Source organism: Nuphar pumila, chromosome 3, assembly GCF_984573655.1.
Source record: "Nuphar pumila chromosome 3, dmNupPumi1.hap1.1, whole genome shotgun sequence".
NCBI lineage: Eukaryota > Viridiplantae > Streptophyta > Magnoliopsida > Nymphaeales > Nymphaeaceae > Nuphar > Nuphar pumila.
The window spans coordinates 94,747,223-94,770,386 of record NC_143251.1 but is presented as its reverse complement, the minus strand read 5'-3'; the positions used below and the strand labels follow the sequence as shown (position 1 = coordinate 94,770,386).

General features: G+C 38.4%; 1 protein-coding gene across 1 annotated transcript; it reads left to right on the top strand.

The window, feature by feature from the left end:
* Window positions 1–7,585: 7,585 nt before the first annotated feature.
* On the top strand, window positions 7,586–22,883 carry LOC149843151 (putative methyltransferase PMT18). The gene is made up of 4 exons (XM_090000842.1): window positions 7,586–8,284; window positions 9,329–9,428; window positions 10,163–10,457; window positions 22,724–22,883. The coding sequence occupies exons 1-4, from the start codon at window positions 7,586–7,588 to the stop codon at window positions 22,881–22,883; spliced, it is 1,254 nt and encodes a 417-aa protein (XP_089856968.1).
* Window positions 22,884–23,164: the final 281 nt, after the last annotated feature.

Here is a 23,164-nt window from a genome sequence, read left to right as displayed (position 1 = left end):
CTTCTGATTCTTGGCATAGGGAATCATACAGGGCTGCCATGGCACTGCAGCATGTATATTTTCATTTTAGCAACCATATTGTGTTGGTTTTCTCATCACGGTTCGTATTCCCAAAGGAATATGAAATCCCCTTAAAAATTGAGTGCCTCGATTTTTATGCCATTGTGAGGAGCGATGCTTTGGACTTCATGCAGTTGTTGGGTTACTCCACATGGTTGTCCAATTTTGTTTAGACTTGCTAGTGCATTACTTATTGATTTTCACAAATCAAGTTACTTATTCATGTTTTAAATTTTGTAGCGCATACGCGAGAGTGGAATTCGATAAGTTGTCGTTGTGTGTGCAGTTATGGCGCTCTCTCTTTATGAGAGGGGCGATTAGATCGTGTCATGTGGCAGTTTCACTGAACTTTCAGGATTCCGAGTTTCGTTTTACTTTTCGTTGCATAAAAAAGCTAGGATTCCTAAATTAAAATTTTAGAATGGTATTCATGTTGTATGATAGAATTGAAAAGTTAGTTAATATAAACAATGAATTCGTATCATAGTCACATTGCTAGAAAATATTAGAATTATATTGTATTGTCTATATAAATGTGTATTGCAGGTGTGTAACTGAGCAAATTGCGCGATGCTTGATGCTAAGCATCGCATGCGGCTAAAAATGTCATGCAAAAAGAAAAAAGAAAGAAAAATGCAAATACAAAAATATGCAAATCGGGTAAATACCCATGGTAAGTAAGTGGTGCAAGTGCATCACAAGTTAATTACTTTCTTGAATGCAACACTCTTGCTCACACACTTACTTAGTTGTGGATATTTAGGATTGTTGACAATTATAGTTTGGAGACCATGCTGGTCATGATTGTAGTTAGTGAGATACATGTTTGACATTGATGTGAAATGAATGATTGATTGTATTATCGTGTTTGAATTGACTGCATCAAATGCTTGTATGACATTATTTTTTTTATTGAGCTTGTCATGTATGTGAAATTTGTATCATAAAAATATGTCTAAAATGAATGTATCGTGCTTGTGAATATGATTACATTTTTCTGTATATCGTGTTAATGTGTGCACGCATGATGTGATATATTTTGTGCATGAAATAGTAAAATTATCTATGCATGCATAATAGTTCATGTGAGTACATCTTGTATTAAGCATGATGAGATTAAATCATGCATGAAATTATGTTAGAATTGAATCATGCATGTAGGCATGTATAGTTGAATCATGACATGATAGGGTCATGCATGAAAGTGAATACAAATTTGTTATGAACATGCATGAGAGCATGTAAATTTGAATTATGCAAGTGACATAGACTTTAATATCATGCATTAGAGCATGTAAATTTAAATTATGTAAGTGGCGTAAATTTTGATATAATGCATGAGAGCATATAAATTTGAATTATGCAAGTGGCATTGAATTTGATATCATGCATGAAGGCATGTAAGTTTAAGTTATGTAAGTGGCATATACTTTTGAATTCATGCACGAGGGCATGAGAGAGTTATCTTATGAGAATATAATGTTTGGCTCTGACCTATGACTTAATAATAAAGATAACCCTGAACAATGAATCTATTTTAGGCACCGGCAAGGCCGGACTCTCTGAGATGGCTGGATCCATTCTGATCTTATGTCTTTTCGAGAGAGGGAAGGGCGGTATAAGCCTCGTGGGACATGTATTTTTGAGGGTTGAAGACGCCTCTTATTCACGTTCCATAGAGGTTAGGTGACAGGTCTACCAATGAGTCCTAGGTGATATGACCACAACTCTATAGAGTTAGGGATGCATGCCCGATTTTTCACCCACGATTTTGGTTTAGCGTAGGCCAAGAGCTGGGACCATGGGTCTGTTCTCCCAACCGGTGCACTGAAGGGTTGAATCGCTTATGGAAGAACCAGTTAAGTCATAGGAGAGCAATAAAAAATATATAGAATAATGAATACTCCTATTATTGTTTTTAGATGCCTATACCCTCTTTTATACTAGATGAGTTTGAATAAGCAAGAAAAATAATTAATTAAATTTTTAAGACAACAGATTTTATATGCATAATCATATATTGTGAACATGTAGTGACTTTTAAGGTTTTACATGATTATTGCATATGAATTTATTACATGTGAATGAAAAAGACATGTTGATGATTGGTCATGTGATTTGACTTGTTGATACAAGCCAAGGGCTTAGTTGATTGCACGTGAGGTGCTTGTGTGTGCGAGGTACACAGGAAGGTCGATATGAGACCTGTTACATTATTATATTTGAATGCAAAGTGCATAAATGTTCTGAAATAAGGACATGCGAAATTTATAATTGAAATAATGCATGACTTAGTCATAAGTGGGACATGTGCATGTTTCTTTTGAGCATAAAAAAAATGAATGATAGCATTGCATGATATATTGCATTTTTACTTCACTTTGGAATATGCTAGGAATTGTTAGTTTCATACATTTATGCAAATGATCATTATGTATATGAATGATTATGAAATTGAATATCATGAATTAAAACGAGAATGATTTTGAGTTTTCATGCATATAAGTGATGTAATTATGAATGCCATGAAATGAATGATGATTTATGTGATTGAATATCATATTCTTATTATGATGTGGATTCCCTTAACTCTCAATTCTAAATGATGAAAATTACACTTGACTGCATCATTTCAACTTGAATTGCATTCTTCAAGTTTAGTTTTGGTTTCCTATAAGCATGTGGTTGATCCCTTACTATATTTACAGATAACCTCGTAGAGGATTGAAGCGAAGCACGGGTTGTTGCATGACTGAAGGCTCCACTTTTACCTACTACGATTCTTGGAGGGATCAGGTAAAAGTTTAAGATGATTAAAAACTTGTGTAAATTTACTTTTTGTCTAAATCCTTACATTTAAAGAAGTGTAATATTTTGGAATGAAAACATTTTTAAATTATGTTATTTCATTCCTATTATGTTCTTGTATATGGTTTAGAACTTTAAATCTTTATGTAACTCCTCAATTATCTTAAATCTTGATACATTTTGTCTTCCGCATTTCTTTTTTCACATGTGAAAAGCTCTTAGAGTAATAGTCTCAATCAAGTTGTGTTTATGAATGATTTCATACTGAATCTGATATTGAGAGGTTAATATACATTCGCACTTACGCTCAGGTGGGCCGTCTAGTATTTGGAACGGTTGAAATATGACCATATATGAACTTGTTGACATATTACTTTCGAGAACCATGTGAATTGTTTATATAAATAAAAATTTTAAATTTTTCTCAAAATTTGGGGTTTGAAAAAGTTTTAAAATGTTTAATTTTTTAGGGGCGTTACAATAAGTATCAAATATGAACATGACCTTAGACAAATAGATTTGATGATCCATATCAAATCCAACATCATGCATAAACCCATAAGTTGGATTAAAAACAATGAAAACCAACTAAATTTTGATGATGAAAAATACATTCTTTTGAACCTAATACTCTGATATCAACTGTTGGAATTAAAATATACCTCTATCCATGATAACACGATGATTTGTCTCTTCTTTTTTTCCTTTATCAACACACTTTAAGAAAGAAGGGAATCTTTCAATTTTTACTAAGCTTTTTATGTGATTGAAAAATGAATTCTCATAAATGTGATTTGAATTCTCCAATTAGTATGGGACCTATCTATTTATAATTGCAAAGGTGCCTCTCCTCATCATAGAAAACACTTCTTGAATATGAAAGGATACACCTCTTCAATATGAAAAAACACCTAACCATCATTCAAGAGACATTAGCACCCTAAGAGTTGCACCCTGCAACTCTTGAGCCCTAGTACCCTTATCAAAAGATATAACTCTTGGTTTTACTAACTTTGACAAAATTTCAAAAGACATAACCCATGCTAATGGATGCAACCTTTGAGCTCTATATAATATGGATCACAATACAACATTGATGTAGGCCGAACAATGGACTTTTTAAGGAGGTCGGGCCTTTGAAATTGTCAATGAGAATTTCCCAATGTCTCTCTTCCCTCAATTGGTGACAAAGAAGCTGAGATAGAAACAGTGGGGAAGGGGGTAAAATAGACTTTCTCACTCAAAGTCACATTAAACTAAGGTTAGACTGATGATGGCAACTTGGAGTAGCTATTTGAGATATAACTACAAAAGAGCGTTAAAATGTAATATCGTAAACGTTGGGCTTGTCTTTGTAACCTTTTCGAGATTTTTTTTCTTTTGAAAAAGAGGAAAGTGTGGAAAAAGAAATTTAAAAATCATTTAAAAATTTTAGGGTATATAAAATTGAGGCGTAATGGGTCCGTGCTAAATCTCATGCTAAATGGGTTTTTCAGTTTCTCCGGTACTAAATGTTAAATGTGTTGGGCATGGTTGATTTACTTAGAATTCACACCTGGATCATATGTTTTAGATGAAAAAAATTATTGTTTGGAGTCTTGAAAATTTATAAGGATTTTGGACCGTTAGATTTTTCAAACTTTATAAAAAATCACTTATGTGTTAAAATAAAATGCTTCAATCACATCCGTACGGTCAGAGTTTAAAAATAAAATGAAGAAGCCCAAGAAACCTATTTCACACGCGGTTTAGCACGGATTCTGATTTTTGTAAAGTTTTGTCCGTATTTCTCACGAGAGTTTGGATTTTTGTGAAGTTATTGTTGGGGGTGGGGTGGGGGAGAGGGCGATGGATTTGCCTCGTTAAAAGAGAGAAATTCTTTAAACAAGTCGTAAGTATGGAACGGCACACGTACGGACTGTCAAGTTATAGTATTTGTTGCTATGTGGCTGGGACGGGAAAATTTTTAATGATATTAAAAGGTCATGGGGGTCCACATTTTCTCCTTTTGCTAGTCAGTGGACTAACCAGCAAAATTTTTAAGGTAAATCAAACTTAACACAAGGGTCTTTAGGTCATTATACCTGTGCCAGCACATTTGCCTTTGTGCATGGCCCATACTGTTCAATTATTTCTTTTGAAAGGTAAGCTGGGGTTAGGCAGACCCTTACCAGTAGGGATGGCAGTGGGGCGGGGCTGGGGTGGAGACAAGGTCTCAAGATTTTATCCTCCACCCTCGCCTCCATCCCCCGGGATGGATTTTATCCTCCACCCCCGCCTTCATCCCCGTTTCATGTCCTCCATCCCCGGTTCAAACGGGGATGAGGCATGGCGGGTTCAAACGGGGATGTGGCGGGGCGGGGAAAAGTGCACGTCCATCCCCGCCTCCACCCCGGGACGGGGATGGATTTTAACCTTCGTTCCCGCCTCCATCCCCGTTTCATACCCTTCATCCCCGGTCCAAATGGGGTGAAGCGGGGCGGGGGCCCGCTTTCCCCCGGTCCACTGCCATCCTTACTTACCAGTTATACAACTATAGCATTGGGTTTTGAACCTGCAACGTCCCGACACAAGGTAACGTGAACTAGCTGCTACTACCAAGCAAGCGGAGCCCCAAGGGGTGCTCGCAGTTCAATTTTGCAAGGACAAAGATGCCCTTCACTCGGGTCCCTCACAAAGAGTCAGGCTGTGTTGTTACCGGTATCCTGAAATTGTTGGAACTTCTAAAATCTTACTATTGATGGGAATTTGTATAACTTGAAAATCTTTTTGCATAGCCTTATGCTTATTTTCCACCAGAAAACCCATTTTTTTTTTTGTATATTTAGGCAAGAAGAAATCCAAAGGACTAGTTTGAATCTTTAGAGGTGTCCTTGTAACAATTGATGATTGCCACCAATGTCACAAAATGGGTACCAGGATTTTCTTTGGGAGAAAAAAAAAATCTAAGAGTAAAAGTTTCTTTAAAGAATCAAGCCAAACATGAAGTTACACAAAAATTGACAAAATTCAAGCCAATTCTGCAAAAATCCCAAAGATGGGTTTCTCTCCATGAAGTAGTGTAAAGCAATGCTGTGACAATTGGTTTCAGGTCTGAATCGATTTTGAAAACGATTCAGAGAATCGAACCAATTTGGAATTGAATCGAATCAATCGAAATCAGTCAATTTTGTACCAAAAGATAAAAACAGTAAAATATTTAAAATTTATTTAACCCTCTTAAAAATATTAAGAAAATTAATATTATTAAAAACGAATTGGCCCTCTTTATAATCGAGGGGTATGAATCTGCCGATTTGCAACGATTCTTACAACAATGGTGTAAAGCAGTAAACCCAACAAAAATAGTTTGGCTGACGTAGACCAAGTTACCCAAAGCGATTGGCTAATTCCTGAATTTAGCCTATCACTATCCACCTGAAAAACTTGCTAGCTTGAGTGCCATTACGCCTACACTGTAGGGTTGCAAATGGGTCGGGTCCACGATGGAGGTTTTACAATTTTGGCTGTTCTATATCTGATCTGAATCCAAATTCTCATGTATGTTTTGGATCTGATCCATTTGCATCCCTATAAAAGTGTGTATGCCATTGCAAACTCTTAATTTCCTTGGTTAGCTATTTTGCCATTAGTGCATAAAATTAGAAAACTTGGAACTCTTGGGGTGTGTTTGATTGCCTTAGATCATTATGTCTTTAGATTAAGGCAATGTTCGGGCCTGAGATTCATGATTTATGGAGGACATTTTGGGGCTCTATGTACCGGTCGGTTGAGACATGTGCCCCACACCAGATCCGACCTTGAACCACCAATCTGTAGTAACAACAACCTTATTGGCATCAAACCATGCACCAACTTTCGATACCACTTGACATCTTTAATTCAAGATTCTTGGTGGTTCTTATAGGAACCTTGGAACTTAAAAATCCAATAAGTCTTGGATTTCAAGTGACATTCCTAACATACATCAACTAAATTTTGATTCTCATAAGCCAGTCTGTTTTACTACAGGCTTTAATCGGTTATTTGATAATAAAATGTAAAAAAAATACCAAAAAATATTTTGTAATATTATTTTACAATTATTATAGTTTTAACATGTGTCACGTTATGACTAACACATAATAAATTTTTTTTTATTTTTGGGCCGATATTGGTATCGGGGATACAGCTGAATCGGTGGCCCAACGATTCAACATTGAGAAAAAACCAGGCAAAATATAAAAAATACATTTTGCTGGTTTATATAAAAAATACATTGCTTTAGAGCTGAAAGAAATAGGATTACAAAATTATACATTAAAATATATGTAAAAATATTCCTTACTACCTAAGGAGTTTATACAAGTTAAGCCGAACTTAATACCTATTGTTCACAGTCAGTTTGTGAACCAATTTTAGGAGCTCAAACAAGCTCTTTACGAGCCCAATATGAGCCGAACTATGAGTAGCTCAGCTTGTTTCTCAGCCTTACATAGATGCAAGCCATTAACTATCCTCGGCTTTGAAGGAAAACCATCTATCTACTTTTGTAAAATGACACATGGTAATAACTACCAACTATATATCTACTTTTGTAATTCACTCATGATAATGTTTTCCCCAGAACTTCCTTCCCCAGTTCCATTCTTCACGGCAATCCACTCACACCGACACACTCCAATTCGTACTTGAGAGAGAGAGAGAGAGAGAGAGAGAGAGAGAGAGAGAGACGGCAATGCCGACTCTGAACTGCAGCAGGAGAGACCTGGTGAGGTTCCTTCTCTCCTCTGTGATCATCTCTCTCTTCTACCTTCTGGGCCTCTACAGCAGCACCAAGACATCCTTCTTGGCTCTGAAAGCGGCCCTCCACACTGCACCCACATCTCAACTCTGCACCAACCTCGTACTCGCCAACCTCTCTCCCCCCTCTCCACATACCCCGACCCACCCACTTTCTCTCTCTAACAGCAGCACTCTTGAATTTGAGACCCACCATTCACTTCTTCTCTCTACAAACCTCTCTCTAGAGGTCCAATTGTTCCAGTACTGTGACATGAAGTATATGGACTACTGCCCATGCCAAGACCCCAATAGAGAGAACGACTTCAGCAACCACATGCTCTTTCACAGAGAGAGGCATTGTCCAAATAGGAGTGAATTGCTGAGGTGCTTGATTCCAAGGCCAAAGAGGTACAAGAATCCGTTCCCTTGGCCTAAGAGCAGGGAATGGGCTTGGTTTGACAATGTGCCTTACAAGACCTTGACAGTGAGCAAGGCAGTGCAGAATTGGGTCCGAATCGTCCACCAGAGACTCTTCTTTCCCGGTGGCGGTACGTCTTTTCCGGCGGGTGCCAAGGAGTATGTTAAGCTGATTTCACGCGTTGTGCCCTTGAAGAGTGGCAATGTAAGGACTGCTCTTGATGTTGGTTGTGGGGTAAGTAGCTGCTTAAGTTGCGTTCTCTCTTTGTTTTTAGTTTCATTCCTTTTTTGCTATGATATATTTTCCTGAAATTCTCTTAACTTACCCTTACAAACTCTTTTATAATTTGCATTGTTTCACTTGGGTTTGTGGAATAATATATTGTGGGCAATTGCTGCTTGGGATTTCTTTCTTGTCAATATTTTATTTAAATTATTTCAATTTATTGGTTATTGACGATTTTTGTTAGGGGCTAGATATTGCAACCTGGCCGTTGAGATAAATTGAGTAAATTAAAATGATTTCAAAATTGAATGGCTTTTACTCATTTTAAGAGACATTATCATAATCAACTGGCATAGGAAAAGCTTAGCTGGAGGATTGCAGGCTTCCAAATGCAGTGCCTCACAGGCTCTACGATGCACACAACGTGAAGCTTGTCAGCTGATGTTTTGCTCTGCTTGTATCTTTATCTGGTAGAGAACTCCTTGATCCTTAGTACTAATATACACCAATTATCTAATTAATGCAGTGTCTCTGGTAATGGAGTGGCACCATCAAGTAGAAAATGGTGATTAGGTGTCCATTCCAAATGATACATTTCTTCTTGTCACAACACGCATCTGTCATTTCAATTAGATAAAGAGTTTTCTGTCACTTACCCATAAGTTCAGTTCTCTTTCTTACACACCAAATCATTTTGTAACTAAACCTATACTTACTGACAAGAACATGCTGACTTGCTCGCTCAACTCACTTTAACACATACTCACTAACTCATGTGCACGATTTCAGTAAGATTGATGCCAAAACATAACCAACATAATCATAAAAAGCGCAAGTCACAATGTTTCACTATCAGCACCTGGGAGACATCTTGCCTCTGATACTATATGTGTTTACACTAATTAAAAGTTTAATGTATCATACAAGTGCATCCCCATATGAAAGAAGATAGACTTCTACAAGCCTGTCCTAGCTGTTAGCATACTGATGCTTCTAATAAACATTAGGAATCTGAATTATGAGTCCAATGAGTAGCTGGTATGTCTTCTGCAGGTTGCTAGCTTTGGTGCTGCTTTGTTGGATCTGAACATACTGACCATGTCAGTTGCACCAAGAGATATACATCATGCCCAAGTACAATTTGCACTGGAACGTGGGTTACCAGCTATGCTTGGAGTACTTAGCACCTACAGACTACCTTTTCCATCAAGATCATTCGACATGGCCCATTGTTCACGTTGTCTGGTCGATTGGACTGGTTATGGTAGTTATACACAAATTTTTTGTCACTAGTTTGTTTCAACTGCTAAATCTAGCTGATCTGATCACAATTTGGTAACAGGAGGATGCTATTGCCAGCTTTCATAGGATAGCTTTAGTACTACTTAAGATCCTTCATGTGATTTTTCTTGTGTTGATCAACATCCTTGCTTTTGTAAAACATCAACAGTCCAACATTCACTTTTCCAATGTCTAATCCACAAACCAAAGATTTATTGAGTTGAACAGGTAAGAAGAGTACTAGAAATGTTTGCTATTTCTTAGTTCCCCATTCTTATTAATTGAACGAACTATAGTTTAATAAATGATTTTTTGCAAGACAAAATTGGGTTTAGTGACACTGTTGATATATGATTTTCCTGAGGAAATTTTGTGCCCTTGTTCCAATGATGCATACATGAGCTCCATTGTCTCCATGAAAGGCAATCTGGACTCTTTTATGAACTTAAAAGATCAATTGTGATGAGATCACCAAATTTATCCTCTAGAGACTGTTACTAAGTTTCTGGCAGCCTTTTCACAAAAAGGAAAAAAAGAATTTTTATTAGATCTCTATTTACATGCTTATTTTGCCTTCCTGACTGTAATACATTTGAAAATGTCTAGACGGTCTCTATCTGATGGAAGTAGATCGGGTTCTGCGCCCTGGTGGCTTCTGGGTTTTGTCAGGGCCGCCCATTGCTTGGAAAACATCCTATAAGGGTTGGCAAATGAGTGCTGAGAAACTCAAAAAAGACCAGGAAAACTTGGAGCTTCTGGCTAAACGCCTATGCTGGAAGAAGATTGCTGAGACGGGTCCGTTAGCAGTATGGAGAAAGCCCACAAACCATATACACTGCATCAAAACGTCAAAGATTTTGAACTCTCCTTTTTGCCAAGAAACTGATTCTGATAGTGCATGGTAAGTTTTCTTTTGTAATTTTCTTATAGTTTGTTTTGTTTGGTTCCCTGAATTTTTAATGTTTTCCTTTTTTTTCTTAGGAAAATTGCTACTGTTTATTTCGTAACCAACTAATACCATTTACTAAGCAACTTTAAAGGAGAATAACTCTCTCTCTCTCTCTTTCCTTTTTCCCTTTTATCTGAAAATCATATTTACTTTCATTATACGATGAGAAATATCAAGGCGAGTGAGAAATTGATTGCTTCTGCTATCAGGGCAGTCAGTGGATCAGACAAGCTTTTAACTTCCTAGCTGATTCCTAGTCCAGTCTTCTAAGGACTATATGCCAGGTAAATGAATGTGGCATAGCCTAAAGCTAAATTCTTGGACAGAATACTCATCTATTTTGGACAAGCCTATCAAATAGTTACTTCCTTGGAAATCTGATTTTCAAATCCACAGTGGAGCCCATATTACAAGTGTGTGTAGAAAAGGAAATGGCTTTCTCATGTTTCTATAGTCATCATAGAAGAGTTGTCTTTCTCAAATGTGGATGATGATGGTCTTTAAGCGTATGTTGCACAGGAAAAATATGATACAAATCATTTCCCTTATGGAAACTTTGGGAGAAGAAGGTAAATGTAAGACCTGAGTTTTAAATATATATATATATATATATATATATATATATATATATATATATATATATATATATATATATATATATATCAGATCCAGGTTGGATCCAATCGGATCCAGTTCCCAGCCCACGCATTGCATGGGCTATTTAAACCCTCGCAGGGGGGGGGGGTGTTTCTCTTTACAAAAAGAGGAAACCCCCTCCCTACACTCTCCCGTCTCCCGCTCTCTCTCCCTCCTCGACCCCTCTCGCTCGCTGGTGGTTCACCGAAGCCCCCTTCGCCAGAGCAGCCGTCCCTGCCCAGGTACGCTCCCTGCACTCTCCCGTCTTCTGCTCTCCCCCCTTCCCTTCTCTTTGATTAACGTCGGCAGGAGGATGCCGACCCTCCTGCCCTCTCTGTAACGCCCCCAAAATCCTGGACTTGTAACTTTTTAGGAAAATTTTGAAAGCCTTGTAATCATTCCTTTATTAGAGTTTTAAATAGTAATTCAGCAGAAAATGATATTTTTGAAATAACAAGTCATCAGACCTTGGGCGCATTACTTGCGAAACCTTTCCTTTACACAACGAATTTGAAACTGTGTACATTAAAAACCAAATAGATTAAAAACGAGATTTTAAATAATTTAAAGTTTATACAAAAGAGAAATTTTCAAGGAAACCCTTATGCAAAATTACAAAAATGTCCTTGGGAGCGAAACGTAAGGGAAAAAATCTCATCTTAATACCATCACGTCATCATGCCATCGTTTGTCGTACCGACCTAATCATCACCTGTACCCATAAGACGGGTCTGTTTTATGAAAAACTAGTAGGTGCACACGCAAGCATAACAATTTAGGACAAAACTAACACATGCTTTATTGCATACATGATATGCAATTTTGAATATGCAGAAATGAGCATATTAATCTTGATTATATATCGTTCCTATATTATCAGATGTCACCAAAGAGTGAGCATAATGACCAAAATTCAGAACTCAAACTAATATATACGTCGTTCCTTTTGCGTTGTTCAAGTCAAAATAAGTAAAATGAACATAATAACTTTGTTTCGATATTAGCTGTCCTGAGGGTACGCGCATGAGCGAAATGTAAAAACAACTAAGATTGTCCGGGGGTTTGTTATGCTATGTATTTTTGATACCCCGGACAGCCAGTTGAGTCCGTTCCTAAGGGGACGGTCGGTGATCGAGAGAGGATTCCCCAAAGGCATTAGTAGCAAAGGATGCATCCAACTTTTGCAGAAGTTCTATGAGATCTATTACCTAGAATAATTTTTGGTAGTTCCGTCCCCTAATTTTGATGATTGGGGACACCGAGTCATTTGCCTGAAGGGTGGTTGTTAACAACCTGTCCATTAGAGTTTTTGTACTATCCCATCATCTCCCTTGACGAAAACAAAGAGACGAATGGATATGTCAGGTCATATTTTAACTGACGACCCATTCTACATGCTTTGGTCTTTCAAACCAGTTCGAGCATCTTATCTGTGAAGACGATGAGCACTATTTATGTGATTTCAACAATGTGCATTTTGCACGCTTTGAGGTTACCATAAACCTGTCCATCAGAAATTGATTATATGTTTTTGTATGATTTTTCCCCAAGAAAAGATATACATCCTAATGATGATTTATTGAATCATTATAAAGTTATAGATGATATGCATCATGAAAAGTCTAATATTGGAACATCACCAATTCTAAAAACATTCAGGCGTAAACAAAATGATTCTATTAGTGCCTTTGAAATTTTTTCTCAAAACAATGAATCTTTAGAAGAAACATCTCTTAGAAGATCTAGTAGAGAATCTATTCCACCAAATAGGTTTGTATCGTATGAAACATTATCCCCTAATTATAAGACTTGCTTAATAACTTTACATTCACACCATAAACCTTCACACTATAATGAAGCTAAAAATATTTCTCATTTAATTGAAGCCATGGACATAGAAACTAGATGCTCTTAGAAAAGCAAAAACTTGGTAGGTAGTTAAGCTACCTCCCAACAAGAAACCTATTGAGTGTTGATGGGTTTTCAAAGTTAAAACCAAGAGTGATGGAACTTTAGAAAAATATAAGGCAAGATTAGTAGCTAAAAGATACTCACAAGAGTATGGTATTGACTATGAGGAAACCTTTGCACCCGTAACTAGAATGACTAGTGTTAGGACCCTAATAGTCGTTGTGTCAACTAAAAAATGACCTATATATCAATTAGATGTTAAAAATGCATTTCTTAATGGAAAGCTGAATGAAGAAGTCTATATGAATCCTCCATCGGGATTTGACATTGAAAATGAAAAATCTCTTAAACTTCTAAAAGCATTTTATGGTCTTAAGCAGACTCCCAAGGCCTGGTATGATAGGTTCAGTAATGTCATGACTAATTTGGGTTTTCGTTTGTCTTATACTGACACTGCTCTCTTTATAAAAAATATAGGTACTAGTGTTGTTATTCTTCTACTCTACGTAGATGATATGATTATTACAGGCAATGATAAAGATGGAGTTAGTAATGTTAAAAGTGTGCTAAAAGATAATTTTGATATGTCTGACTTAGGATTCTTAAGATATTTTTTAGGAATTAAAGTTACCTACTCTCTTAGAGGGTACATACTGTCTCAAATGAAACTTGTTGCAGCTATATGTGCTAAATCTGACATTTCATATAATAAGAAGATGGAGACTCTTGAAGTGGTGAATGCTAAATTAAGACTTGAAGATGGGACTCTTCTCGAAGATCCCACACCTTACAGACAGCTAATTGGGTCTCTAACTTATCTGCCAATTACCAGACCAAATATCGCTCATATCGTTCACTCTGCTAGTCAGTTTTAGCATGCTCCTACAACTGTATACATGAGCGTTGTGTTAAGAATCATCAGATATATCAAGAATACCATAACTAAAGGGCTATTTCTATCCTCATTCTCTTCATTAAATTTACCTGCTTGTACCGATGCTGATTGAGGAGGAAATCCTAATGATAGAATCTCAACTACTGGTTTTTATGTCTTTTTAGGAGGTTCTCTGATTGCCTGGAGATGCGTAGAAGGTCTCTCTATCTTCTACTGAAGCCGAATACAGAGTTATGACAACTACAACTATGAAACTTGTTTGGTTACGAAATCTTCACAGAGGTATGAGTGTTGACATCTCCAACCCTTCAAAGATGTGTTGTGATACCAACGAGCATACCACACCTTTTATGAGCGTACCAAGCACATCGAGATGGACTGTCATTATTATGTTCATGATGAATTTCTGAGAGGAACTATTGAGTTGCCTTTTGTCACTTCAGAATTTCAACATGCAGACTTCTTTACTAAGCCTCTTGCTGCCCCACGTTTTCTCTTTCTTCTAAACAAACTTTCGATGTTTACACCTTAAGTTTGAGGGGGGTGTTAAGATTATATATATATATATTCACTTTTATAGGTATATGTCCCATAAGGGTATTTTAGTCATTTCACTCATGTAATAAATTTTTCTTTGTTTTTTATTTTTAAAATTTTTAATCTTTTTTTTCTTTTTGTAATATCAAGGGAGCCCTAGGGGCTCTATGGTCATTTTGACAATAGAGTCGTTGGGGGCTCCCAATAATAAATATGACCTTTGGGATCTCCCAATGACTCTTTGGGAGCTCTCAAGGGTCCCCAACCTCTTCTCTTTGTGTATAAATATGGGGGTATTCCCCCTTGTCTCTTTAAGCTTCTTTTGAAGCATTTTATCAATAAGAAGAGTATACTTTTTTTTATTCTTGAGTGTCTTTTATTTCTTATTGATCTTTGTATTGTCCCATAAAGGACTTGTGCATATGCACTTATATGTTTGCAATCTTGTAAAGCCTTCAAGTGGCTTTTGTTCTCGTGCTTCCGCATATTTTCTTACATGGGTTAGGGCTAATTCTCCCATGGATCACTTTAGGTGGTTCCAACTGAGTATGGTAACTCGGGATTAAGCGAGTGAATGCCTAGGAGCTGGCAAACGAGTCTGGGTGGTGCTCTTCACTATGACTTACAATAATCAACTAGTCTTCGTACTGGGGGTCACAAGGCCTCTTCCCTTATGTGGTAAGGTTATGCTTGGGCGTGTTTATGGAGTCGCGATACGCTCCATGGCATGTGAGGCTAAGGCATCTCTGCACTTGCTAGTCGGTATGGAACGGCTATGCACGTAACATGAACCAGATAGAATACACATTTAGAGATGCGCTTGATCAGCTTCTGCTAGGCAGCTGTGCATGAGATGGTGCGCAGGGCCAATGAAATGATTAAGCACATGGAAAAGTGTTGGTGTGTGGCCTTTGGTCGTTAGGCTAGCCAGACTGGGCAGTTTGGCGCATCGCAAGTTTACGAAAAATTCTATGACCGTGACAAATTAACATCACAACAGAAAGATTTATAGAGACCTTGTTGTTTAGTGAGTTTGACACTGAAGAGAGCAATGATGGTTTGTCATGTTTATGCGAATTTACGCAACTGAAGTTTAGTTGATCGAGCGTGGAAGCAAGTTGTTGGCAATGTGGTATGGGTCATCTTGTAGATAGTAAGTAGAAATGTAAGGTTGTTGTTCAGTTGGCTAAGAGAACGTGGATAAGTCAGAGATTCCTATCAATTGTGCGTCAAGCTCGCAGGTGGAGCGTGGTGTTTGCTTTATACATGTAGAGAATGCACGTTGAATTCAACTTTATGGATTTGCACCTTTGAGATGGGGGATTCAATTGAACTTTTATGTTCTCTCCCGAGATTGTGGGTTAGCGGAGTGCCCATCGTGAGCAGAATGCTCGCTGTTTTAGTCCCTTGAGTTTGCAGTTTCTCTATGGATTGTGTCTACGGAAAAAGTCATTCGTGGATCGTCGGTTTGGTTCTTACGAGAACGTGTTTGCTGGCTTTGGATTTGAGTTTCAGTGTTGGACCATGAGTTACCCCTTGTGTGGACGAGTTATTAGAATATGGGCTGGATATAGATCCATTTAATAAAGGATCCATATCCATTCCCAGGCTTTGTATTTTAATGTAATGAGTCACTAATACAAGGGCATTTTTGTCCACGTGTGAAATATTGTAACCCTATTAAGCTAATGATGTATTAGCGCAGACGTGTGAAGGAAATAGGCTGCCGATTCTCAACAACAATATCAGAGCTCTCTCTCTCTCTCCCTCTCTCTCTCTCTCGTCTTTGATTTCTGCAGGTATTCTATTATGGTATAAGAGCATGGCAGGTCTGGGCATAAAGAATCTCTTCAGTGCAAGCTTTAATTGAACCAAAAGGCATGATCCTTCAACTTCTTCAGTCAACCGAGTCTTTTCCATTCAGCATCGGCTCCATCTCTCCTTCCAGTTAGCCGAATCTTTCCCATTCAGAGGCTGAAATCATTCAGCCGAGTCTCCTTCATCTTCTTCAGCCACACCCAACAGTAGATCCTTCATCTTATCTATCGTAACATGAAAAGCACGATCCTTCAGCCGAGTCCTGACATTCATCTTATCCAGCGTGACGTGAAAAGCACGATCCTTCAGATCGAGTCCCCTTCACCACTTCAGCAGATCACCTTCTTCAGGTCGAGTTCCCTGTGCCGAGTCCCCTTCATCCTCTTCAGCAGATCACCTTCTTCAGGTCGAGTTCCCTGTGCCGAGTCCTATCTTTCTAGTTTCTAGTTTGACAGAAAAAAGATTACCTATCTTTCTAGCTTCTACTGTGAAAATCTATTGGTCGAAGTTTGTTTTTCAGTTTTCCATTTGTTTTACATAATCATCCTCTAATATTTCTTCTTTTTGTTCTTTAGTTGTGAAAATTTATTCTTTAGTTTCCTATTGATTCATCATATTTAACATCTTATATTCTGATTTCAGTAAAATCGAGTTCCCTGGTTTTCCAACCAGGAATCTGCCTTTGATATCGAGTTCCCTGGTTTTCCAACCAGGAATCTGTTTTTGATATCCTCATTCCTTTTATGTCAAACTTTCCATACCCTAGAGTTCCCATTTCCCTTGTCGTGACATTGTGCCGATTTCTGCCAACTGTAATAAAACAGCTCAGTTTCAGTCACTAGTATTATTTCTCAAAAAAAAAAGAAGGTTGTCAACAAGCCTACAAATGGATACTTCAGCTAATTCGGGTCTTTCTTCCAATTTCTTGGGGCAGCTAGTTTCGGAAAAGCTAACTACAAACAACTATCTGACTTAGAAAAGGCAAATTGCTCATTTTATTCGAAGTCAAGACCTTTCAGGTCACTTGGATGGCTCCATTCCAATGCCCCCAGAATCCATCATAACCGAAGCCAAAGAGGATGGAGGATTGTCGAATATTGTTCGCAATCCTACCTTTGTTTCTTGGATGAAGCGCGATCAGGCACTTGTCGCATACATCACTTTCACGTTATCACAAGAAGTACTGATTTCCATTCCTGATGATTGCACATCCAAAGTTTTGTGGGAGGCTTTAGCTCAAACCTACTCTCAGATATTGGAGGCCAAATTGTTGTTTCTCAAACGCGAATTTCAAATGCTAAAAAAGGGGGCAATGAGCATCATTGAATTCTTAAATCAAGTCAAAAGCATCACAGATCAGTTAGCCATGGTTGGATATCCAGTGTCAGATAAAGAAAAAGTGCAACAGACACTGAATGCTCTGGGACCAGAATATCATGTTCTTGTAACGTCTTTATTGTGTCTACCTACGCTACTCAGTTTTGAAGAATTACGTGCTAAACTCTTTCAGTACGAGATGACTCTGAAAAGCATGCCTGATGCTTCAGCAGGACAATCATCTACGCATGAAGTTCTTGCCACAGGGATAATAGCTGATCGTTCACGAGGAGGACGTGGCAGAAGCAGGGAAACTCCAATCCAGGGTGGACGTGGGTTACTACCTACACCAAATCCTAATGTCAGTATTTCAAAGAATGTTCCCACATGCTACCAGTGTAACAAACGTGGTCACATCAAAGTCAACTGCTGGTTCAATCCACAAAATCGGAACAGAACACAAAATAATAGAAATGCTGCTACATCAGGAACTGCATGTACATTTCGAGTCAGTGATGATGCCAAGGATCTTCTCTTATCTGCGATGGCCAACTTGAATCTAAAACAGAGTGATGATGGAATATGGTATGTTGACTCTGGGGCAACAACTCATGTCAGTGGCAATGCAGGTAAGTTCTCTACCTTGACTCCTTATCTTGGTAAATTTAATATTGTAACTGGAGATGGGACTCACCACCCTATTTCAAACATTGGCAATGTCCTCATTCTTTTGTCTGAGTCATCTATTTCTTTATCTGATGTTGTTCATGCGCCAAATATAAAGAAAAATATTATCTCTGTTTCTAAGCTTGTTGACTCTACCAATTCATCTGTGGAATTTACTCCTACTTCTGTCTTTGTCAAGGATCTTCAAACGAAGGAGATGTTTGCTAAAGGAGAGCGACGTGGAAACATGTATGTCTTCAATGAAGATTCAACCTCCAGTGTCCTGAAGCCCAAGTCTGATCATGTCTCCAAAGGCGTTTTAAGTATATCCAAATGTAATAAGCCAGATCTCTGGCATTCTCGTCTTGGTCATTGTAGTCAAGTCTTTATTGAAAAGTTAGTGTCCAATGGTTTTCTTTCAGAGTATGTTTCATCTTCATTGAAGGATAAAATGTGTCCCAGTTGTCAGGTCTGCAAAAGTCATGTACTTCCTTTTCATCAAATAAATAAAAGAGCCTCCATGCCCTTTGAAATAATATGTTCTGATGTTTGGGGCCCAGCCCTCAATCCTTCCTCTTCTGAAAGCAAATATTATGTATCTTTTATTGACAGTTTCTCTCATTTTACCTGGATATTCTTTATGAAACACAAATCAGAGGTTTTTTCCATCTTTTGTCATTTTCATGCCTATGTTAAAACTCAATTATCCCAAAACATTCAAATTCTCCAATGTGATGGAGGTGGTGAGTATTCCTCCAAAGAATTTTTAGATTTTCTCCAAGATAATGGGATACATCGTAGAGTTTCTTGCCTGTACACTCCACAAAAAAATGGAATTGCTGAACGTAAACATAGACATATTGTGGAAAGTGCAATGAGTATGATGCATGATTGTAACTTGCCCATTAGTCTTTGGACAAAAGCTTTTCACACTGCCACTCATGTGATAAATCGTCTTCCTATGTCTATCCTTGAAAATCAGTCTCCCTATTACGTTCTCTTTGGTGCGCATCCTGATTATGATGAGTTACGAGTTTTTGGATGCACATGTTATGTTCACATTGATAAATCCATGAGAACTAAATTTCAGGACAAAGCCTCCATATGTCAATTTGTTGGTTATGCAGATGAACATAAGGGCTACAGGTGTTATGACCCTGCCAATAAGAAGGTTAGGATTTCCGAAAATGTTGTTTTTGATGAAAATAGTTTTCTGAAAAGTAAAGCAAATCACAATCGAGAACACGGTGACGCAGCTGGTAATTGGTATGATCCATGGCTTAGTGCTGAACTTATTTCACATACTGCAGAAGATACTATTTTGATTCCTGAAGACACACATGGTGAGACAGTTTCAGATGATGCATCACAAACAGCATGTCTGAGATACAAAGGTAATGTGTATACCAGGAGACCCAAAGAGCAAACAAATGTACCTGCTGAAGAACACGTTGCATTGCCTGATAACAAAGAAGCACCAAGAAGATCAGGTAGGATAAGACATCCTATAGAAAAATGGGTTAGTTATGACAACTTTTCTATGGACTTTCAAAATTTTCTATCCAAGATTGAGAAACATGATGAACCACTTGGTTTTCATCAAGCTGTCCAATCCAACAAATGGATTGAAGCGATGAATGAGGAGATCGAGGCACTTCATGAGTGTCAAACATGGGAGATAGTTGGCCGTCCTCCAGATAAGAATGTTGTTGGTTCCAAATGGGTATATAAAATTAAATATAAACCGGATGGTAGCATTGAACGGTACAAGGCACGTCTCGTAGCCAAGGGTTTCACTCAAGAATATGGTCAGGATTACGATGAGACATTCAGCCCAGTGGTGAAAATGGGAACTATTCGCATCATACTTGGCTTGGCAATTGAACATGGCTGGACCCTTAGTCAACTTGATGTTAAAAATGCATTTCTTCATGGAAATTTAAAGGAAGAGGTCTAAATGGAGCAACCTCAAGGTTATACAGTGGGAGACCCAAAAGAGTATGTATGCAAGTTAACCAGAGCCTTGTATGGTTTGAAGCAAGCTTCCATGTCATTGTTCGAAAGCTTCTCCTTAGAAATTCAGAAACATGGTTTCTTTCGTTCTCAATTAGATCATTCTCTGTTCATATACATGAATGATACCACCCTGGTTTTCTTACTCATATATGTTGATGACATTGTGATCACTGGTAATGCTCCCGACCATATTCAACGAATTGAAGTTTTATTGAGTATGCAGTTCAAAATGAAAGACCTTGGGGAATTGAGATACTTTCTTGGTGTAGAGGTGGACAGACAAGATAACAAAATGTCATTAACTCAACACAAATACACTCTTGATCTTCTGGCTAAAGCAGGAATGACAGATTGTAAACCTCTACCTACACTCAGTGTTGTCAACCAAAAGCTCAGTATTTATGATGGTGAGTTATATCCTGATGCAGTCAAGTATCGCAGTTTAGTGGGTATGTTGCAATATCTTACCTTTACTAGACCAGACATTGTATATTCTGTTAATCAAGTATCTCAGTTCATGCATGAACCAAAGACTGGTCACATGAATGTTGTCAAACGCATCCTTCGCTATCTAAAAGGAACAATAGGCGATGGACTTACGTATATTCAATCTTCATGGAAGTCACCAAAACATAACATACTGTCCTATACAGATGCAGACTGGGCAGGGGATCCAGATGAGAGGAGGTCTGTTTCAGGATACTGTGTTTTTATTGGAAGAAATATTGTCTCATGGAGTAGCAGAAAACAGAAAGTTGTGGCAAGGTCTAGCATAGAGGCAGAGTATAGATCTATGGCAGCCACCACTGCAGAAGTGACCTGGATTAGGCATCTACTTACAGAAATGGGGGAGGATATTTCAAATTCGACACTTATGTGTGATAATAAAAGTGCTATACAAATTGCATTCAATCCCATTCATCACAGTCGAACTAAGCATATTGAGATTGATCAACATTTCATCAGACAAAAGATAACAGACAAAGAGATTGAACCAGTTTATGTGCCTTCAGAAGACCAAATTGCTGATATGTTACCAAAGGTCTTACAAGTCAACGTTTCTGGTATCTGAAGAACAAGTTGCACATAGTTCACTCCCATGCACAACTTGAGGGAGGGTATTAGAATATGGGCTGGATATGGATCCATTTAATAAAGGATCCATATCCATTCCCAGGCTTTGTATTTTAATGTAATGAGTCACTAATACAAGGGTATTTTTGTCCACGTGTGAAATATTGTAACCCTATTAAGCTAATGATGTATTAGCGCAGACGTGTGAAGGAAATAGGTTGTCGATTCTCAACAACAATCTCTCTCCCTCTCTCTCTCTCTCCCTCTCTCTCTCTCGTCTTTGATTTCTGCAGGTATTCTATTACGAGTAACTAGGAAGATGCTTTGAAAGACCGCTTTGGGGTGGTACGCAAATAGGCATCCCCTATTTAAGGACTAGGTTGGATCATTGGAAAACCGAAAGTTAGTGCTTTAAGGGAGTTGATATCCATGCGGCATGCATTGGTGGTCGCCTTTTTCTGCGAGGACCATGAAAGGTTTGGAATTGCTCTTGTTGGGGTCGAAAGGCACCCCAGCCATGAGCGTGAAAACGGCAAGTTTGTCATGCGGGCGAGGATAACCCACTTGTGTATGGGATTGCACCGGGTTCCCACGAGGGAAGAGTGTTTGATGTTGATAGAGCGGAAGATCACTGTCTAAGTGATTTGAGGTGCATTGAGGAATGAGACTTGGTACTAAAGGTTGTGGCGATGGTGGATAAAAACCAGAACAAGTTGAGTAAGGTAAAGAAAAGAAGACCAAAGATAAGTACAAAAGAAAATTGGCATAACTAAAGGTTGTGTTCTTACCTGCATTGACATTGTCAAGGACGACAATGGTTTGGGTGGGGGAGAATGTTTCAGACCAAGCTTTTAGAATGGAGCATGTGCAGTGCGGAGCTTTACTGAGTGGAAAATACATCAAGTGTAGGAACGTTTGGTATGTATTGGCTTGATCGGTGACGTGCGGTGGTAGCATGGCATCGATAGGCAACAGTATCGTCGTTGGTGCGATGGTGTGTGATGACACAGACGTGAAACGTTGTTTGGTTAAGCAGTGCCAACAAATCATAGGATGTTGCCTTTGGAGATTTGGTTAAGGACCTCTCGACTTAGATGAGTTTTCCACGCGTAGTGTTTAAACGCACAAGAGTGTGTGTGGGTTAGGGCTAATTTCTCCAAGGATCACCTTAGGTGGTTCCAATCGAGTATGGTAACTCGGGACTAGGCGAGTGAATGCCTAGGAGTCGGCTAACGAGTCTGGGTAGTGCTCTTCGCTATGGCATACAATAATCAACTGGTCTTCGGACTGGGGGTCGCAAGGCTTTGTCCCTTCTGTGGCAAGGTTATGCTTGGGCATGCCCATAAAGTCGTGATATGATCCATGACATGCGAAGCAAAGGCATCCTTGCACTTGTTAGTCGGTATGGGATGGCTATGCACGTAAGTGGCATGTATCAGATAGAATACACATTTGGAGATGCGTTTGATCAGTTTCCTCTAGGCAACTGTGCACGAGGTAGTGCGTAGGGCCAATGAAATGATTCAACACATAGAAAAGTGTTGATGCACAACCTTTGGCCGTTAGGCTGGCCAGACTAGGCAGTTTGGTGCATCGCGAGTTTGTGAAAAATTCTATACCCATAACAAGAGTAGTCCTATATAGAATAGATTATCTTGTTCGTATTCGAGACACAACTCATGGAAAAATTGAAAGCAATGTTCTTTCTCCACTTGCTTTCGCCTAAGTTCTACATCATCGGGAGCTACCCACTTAGGTTCCAAAAGTGCCAACTCATCCCATAGAAGGG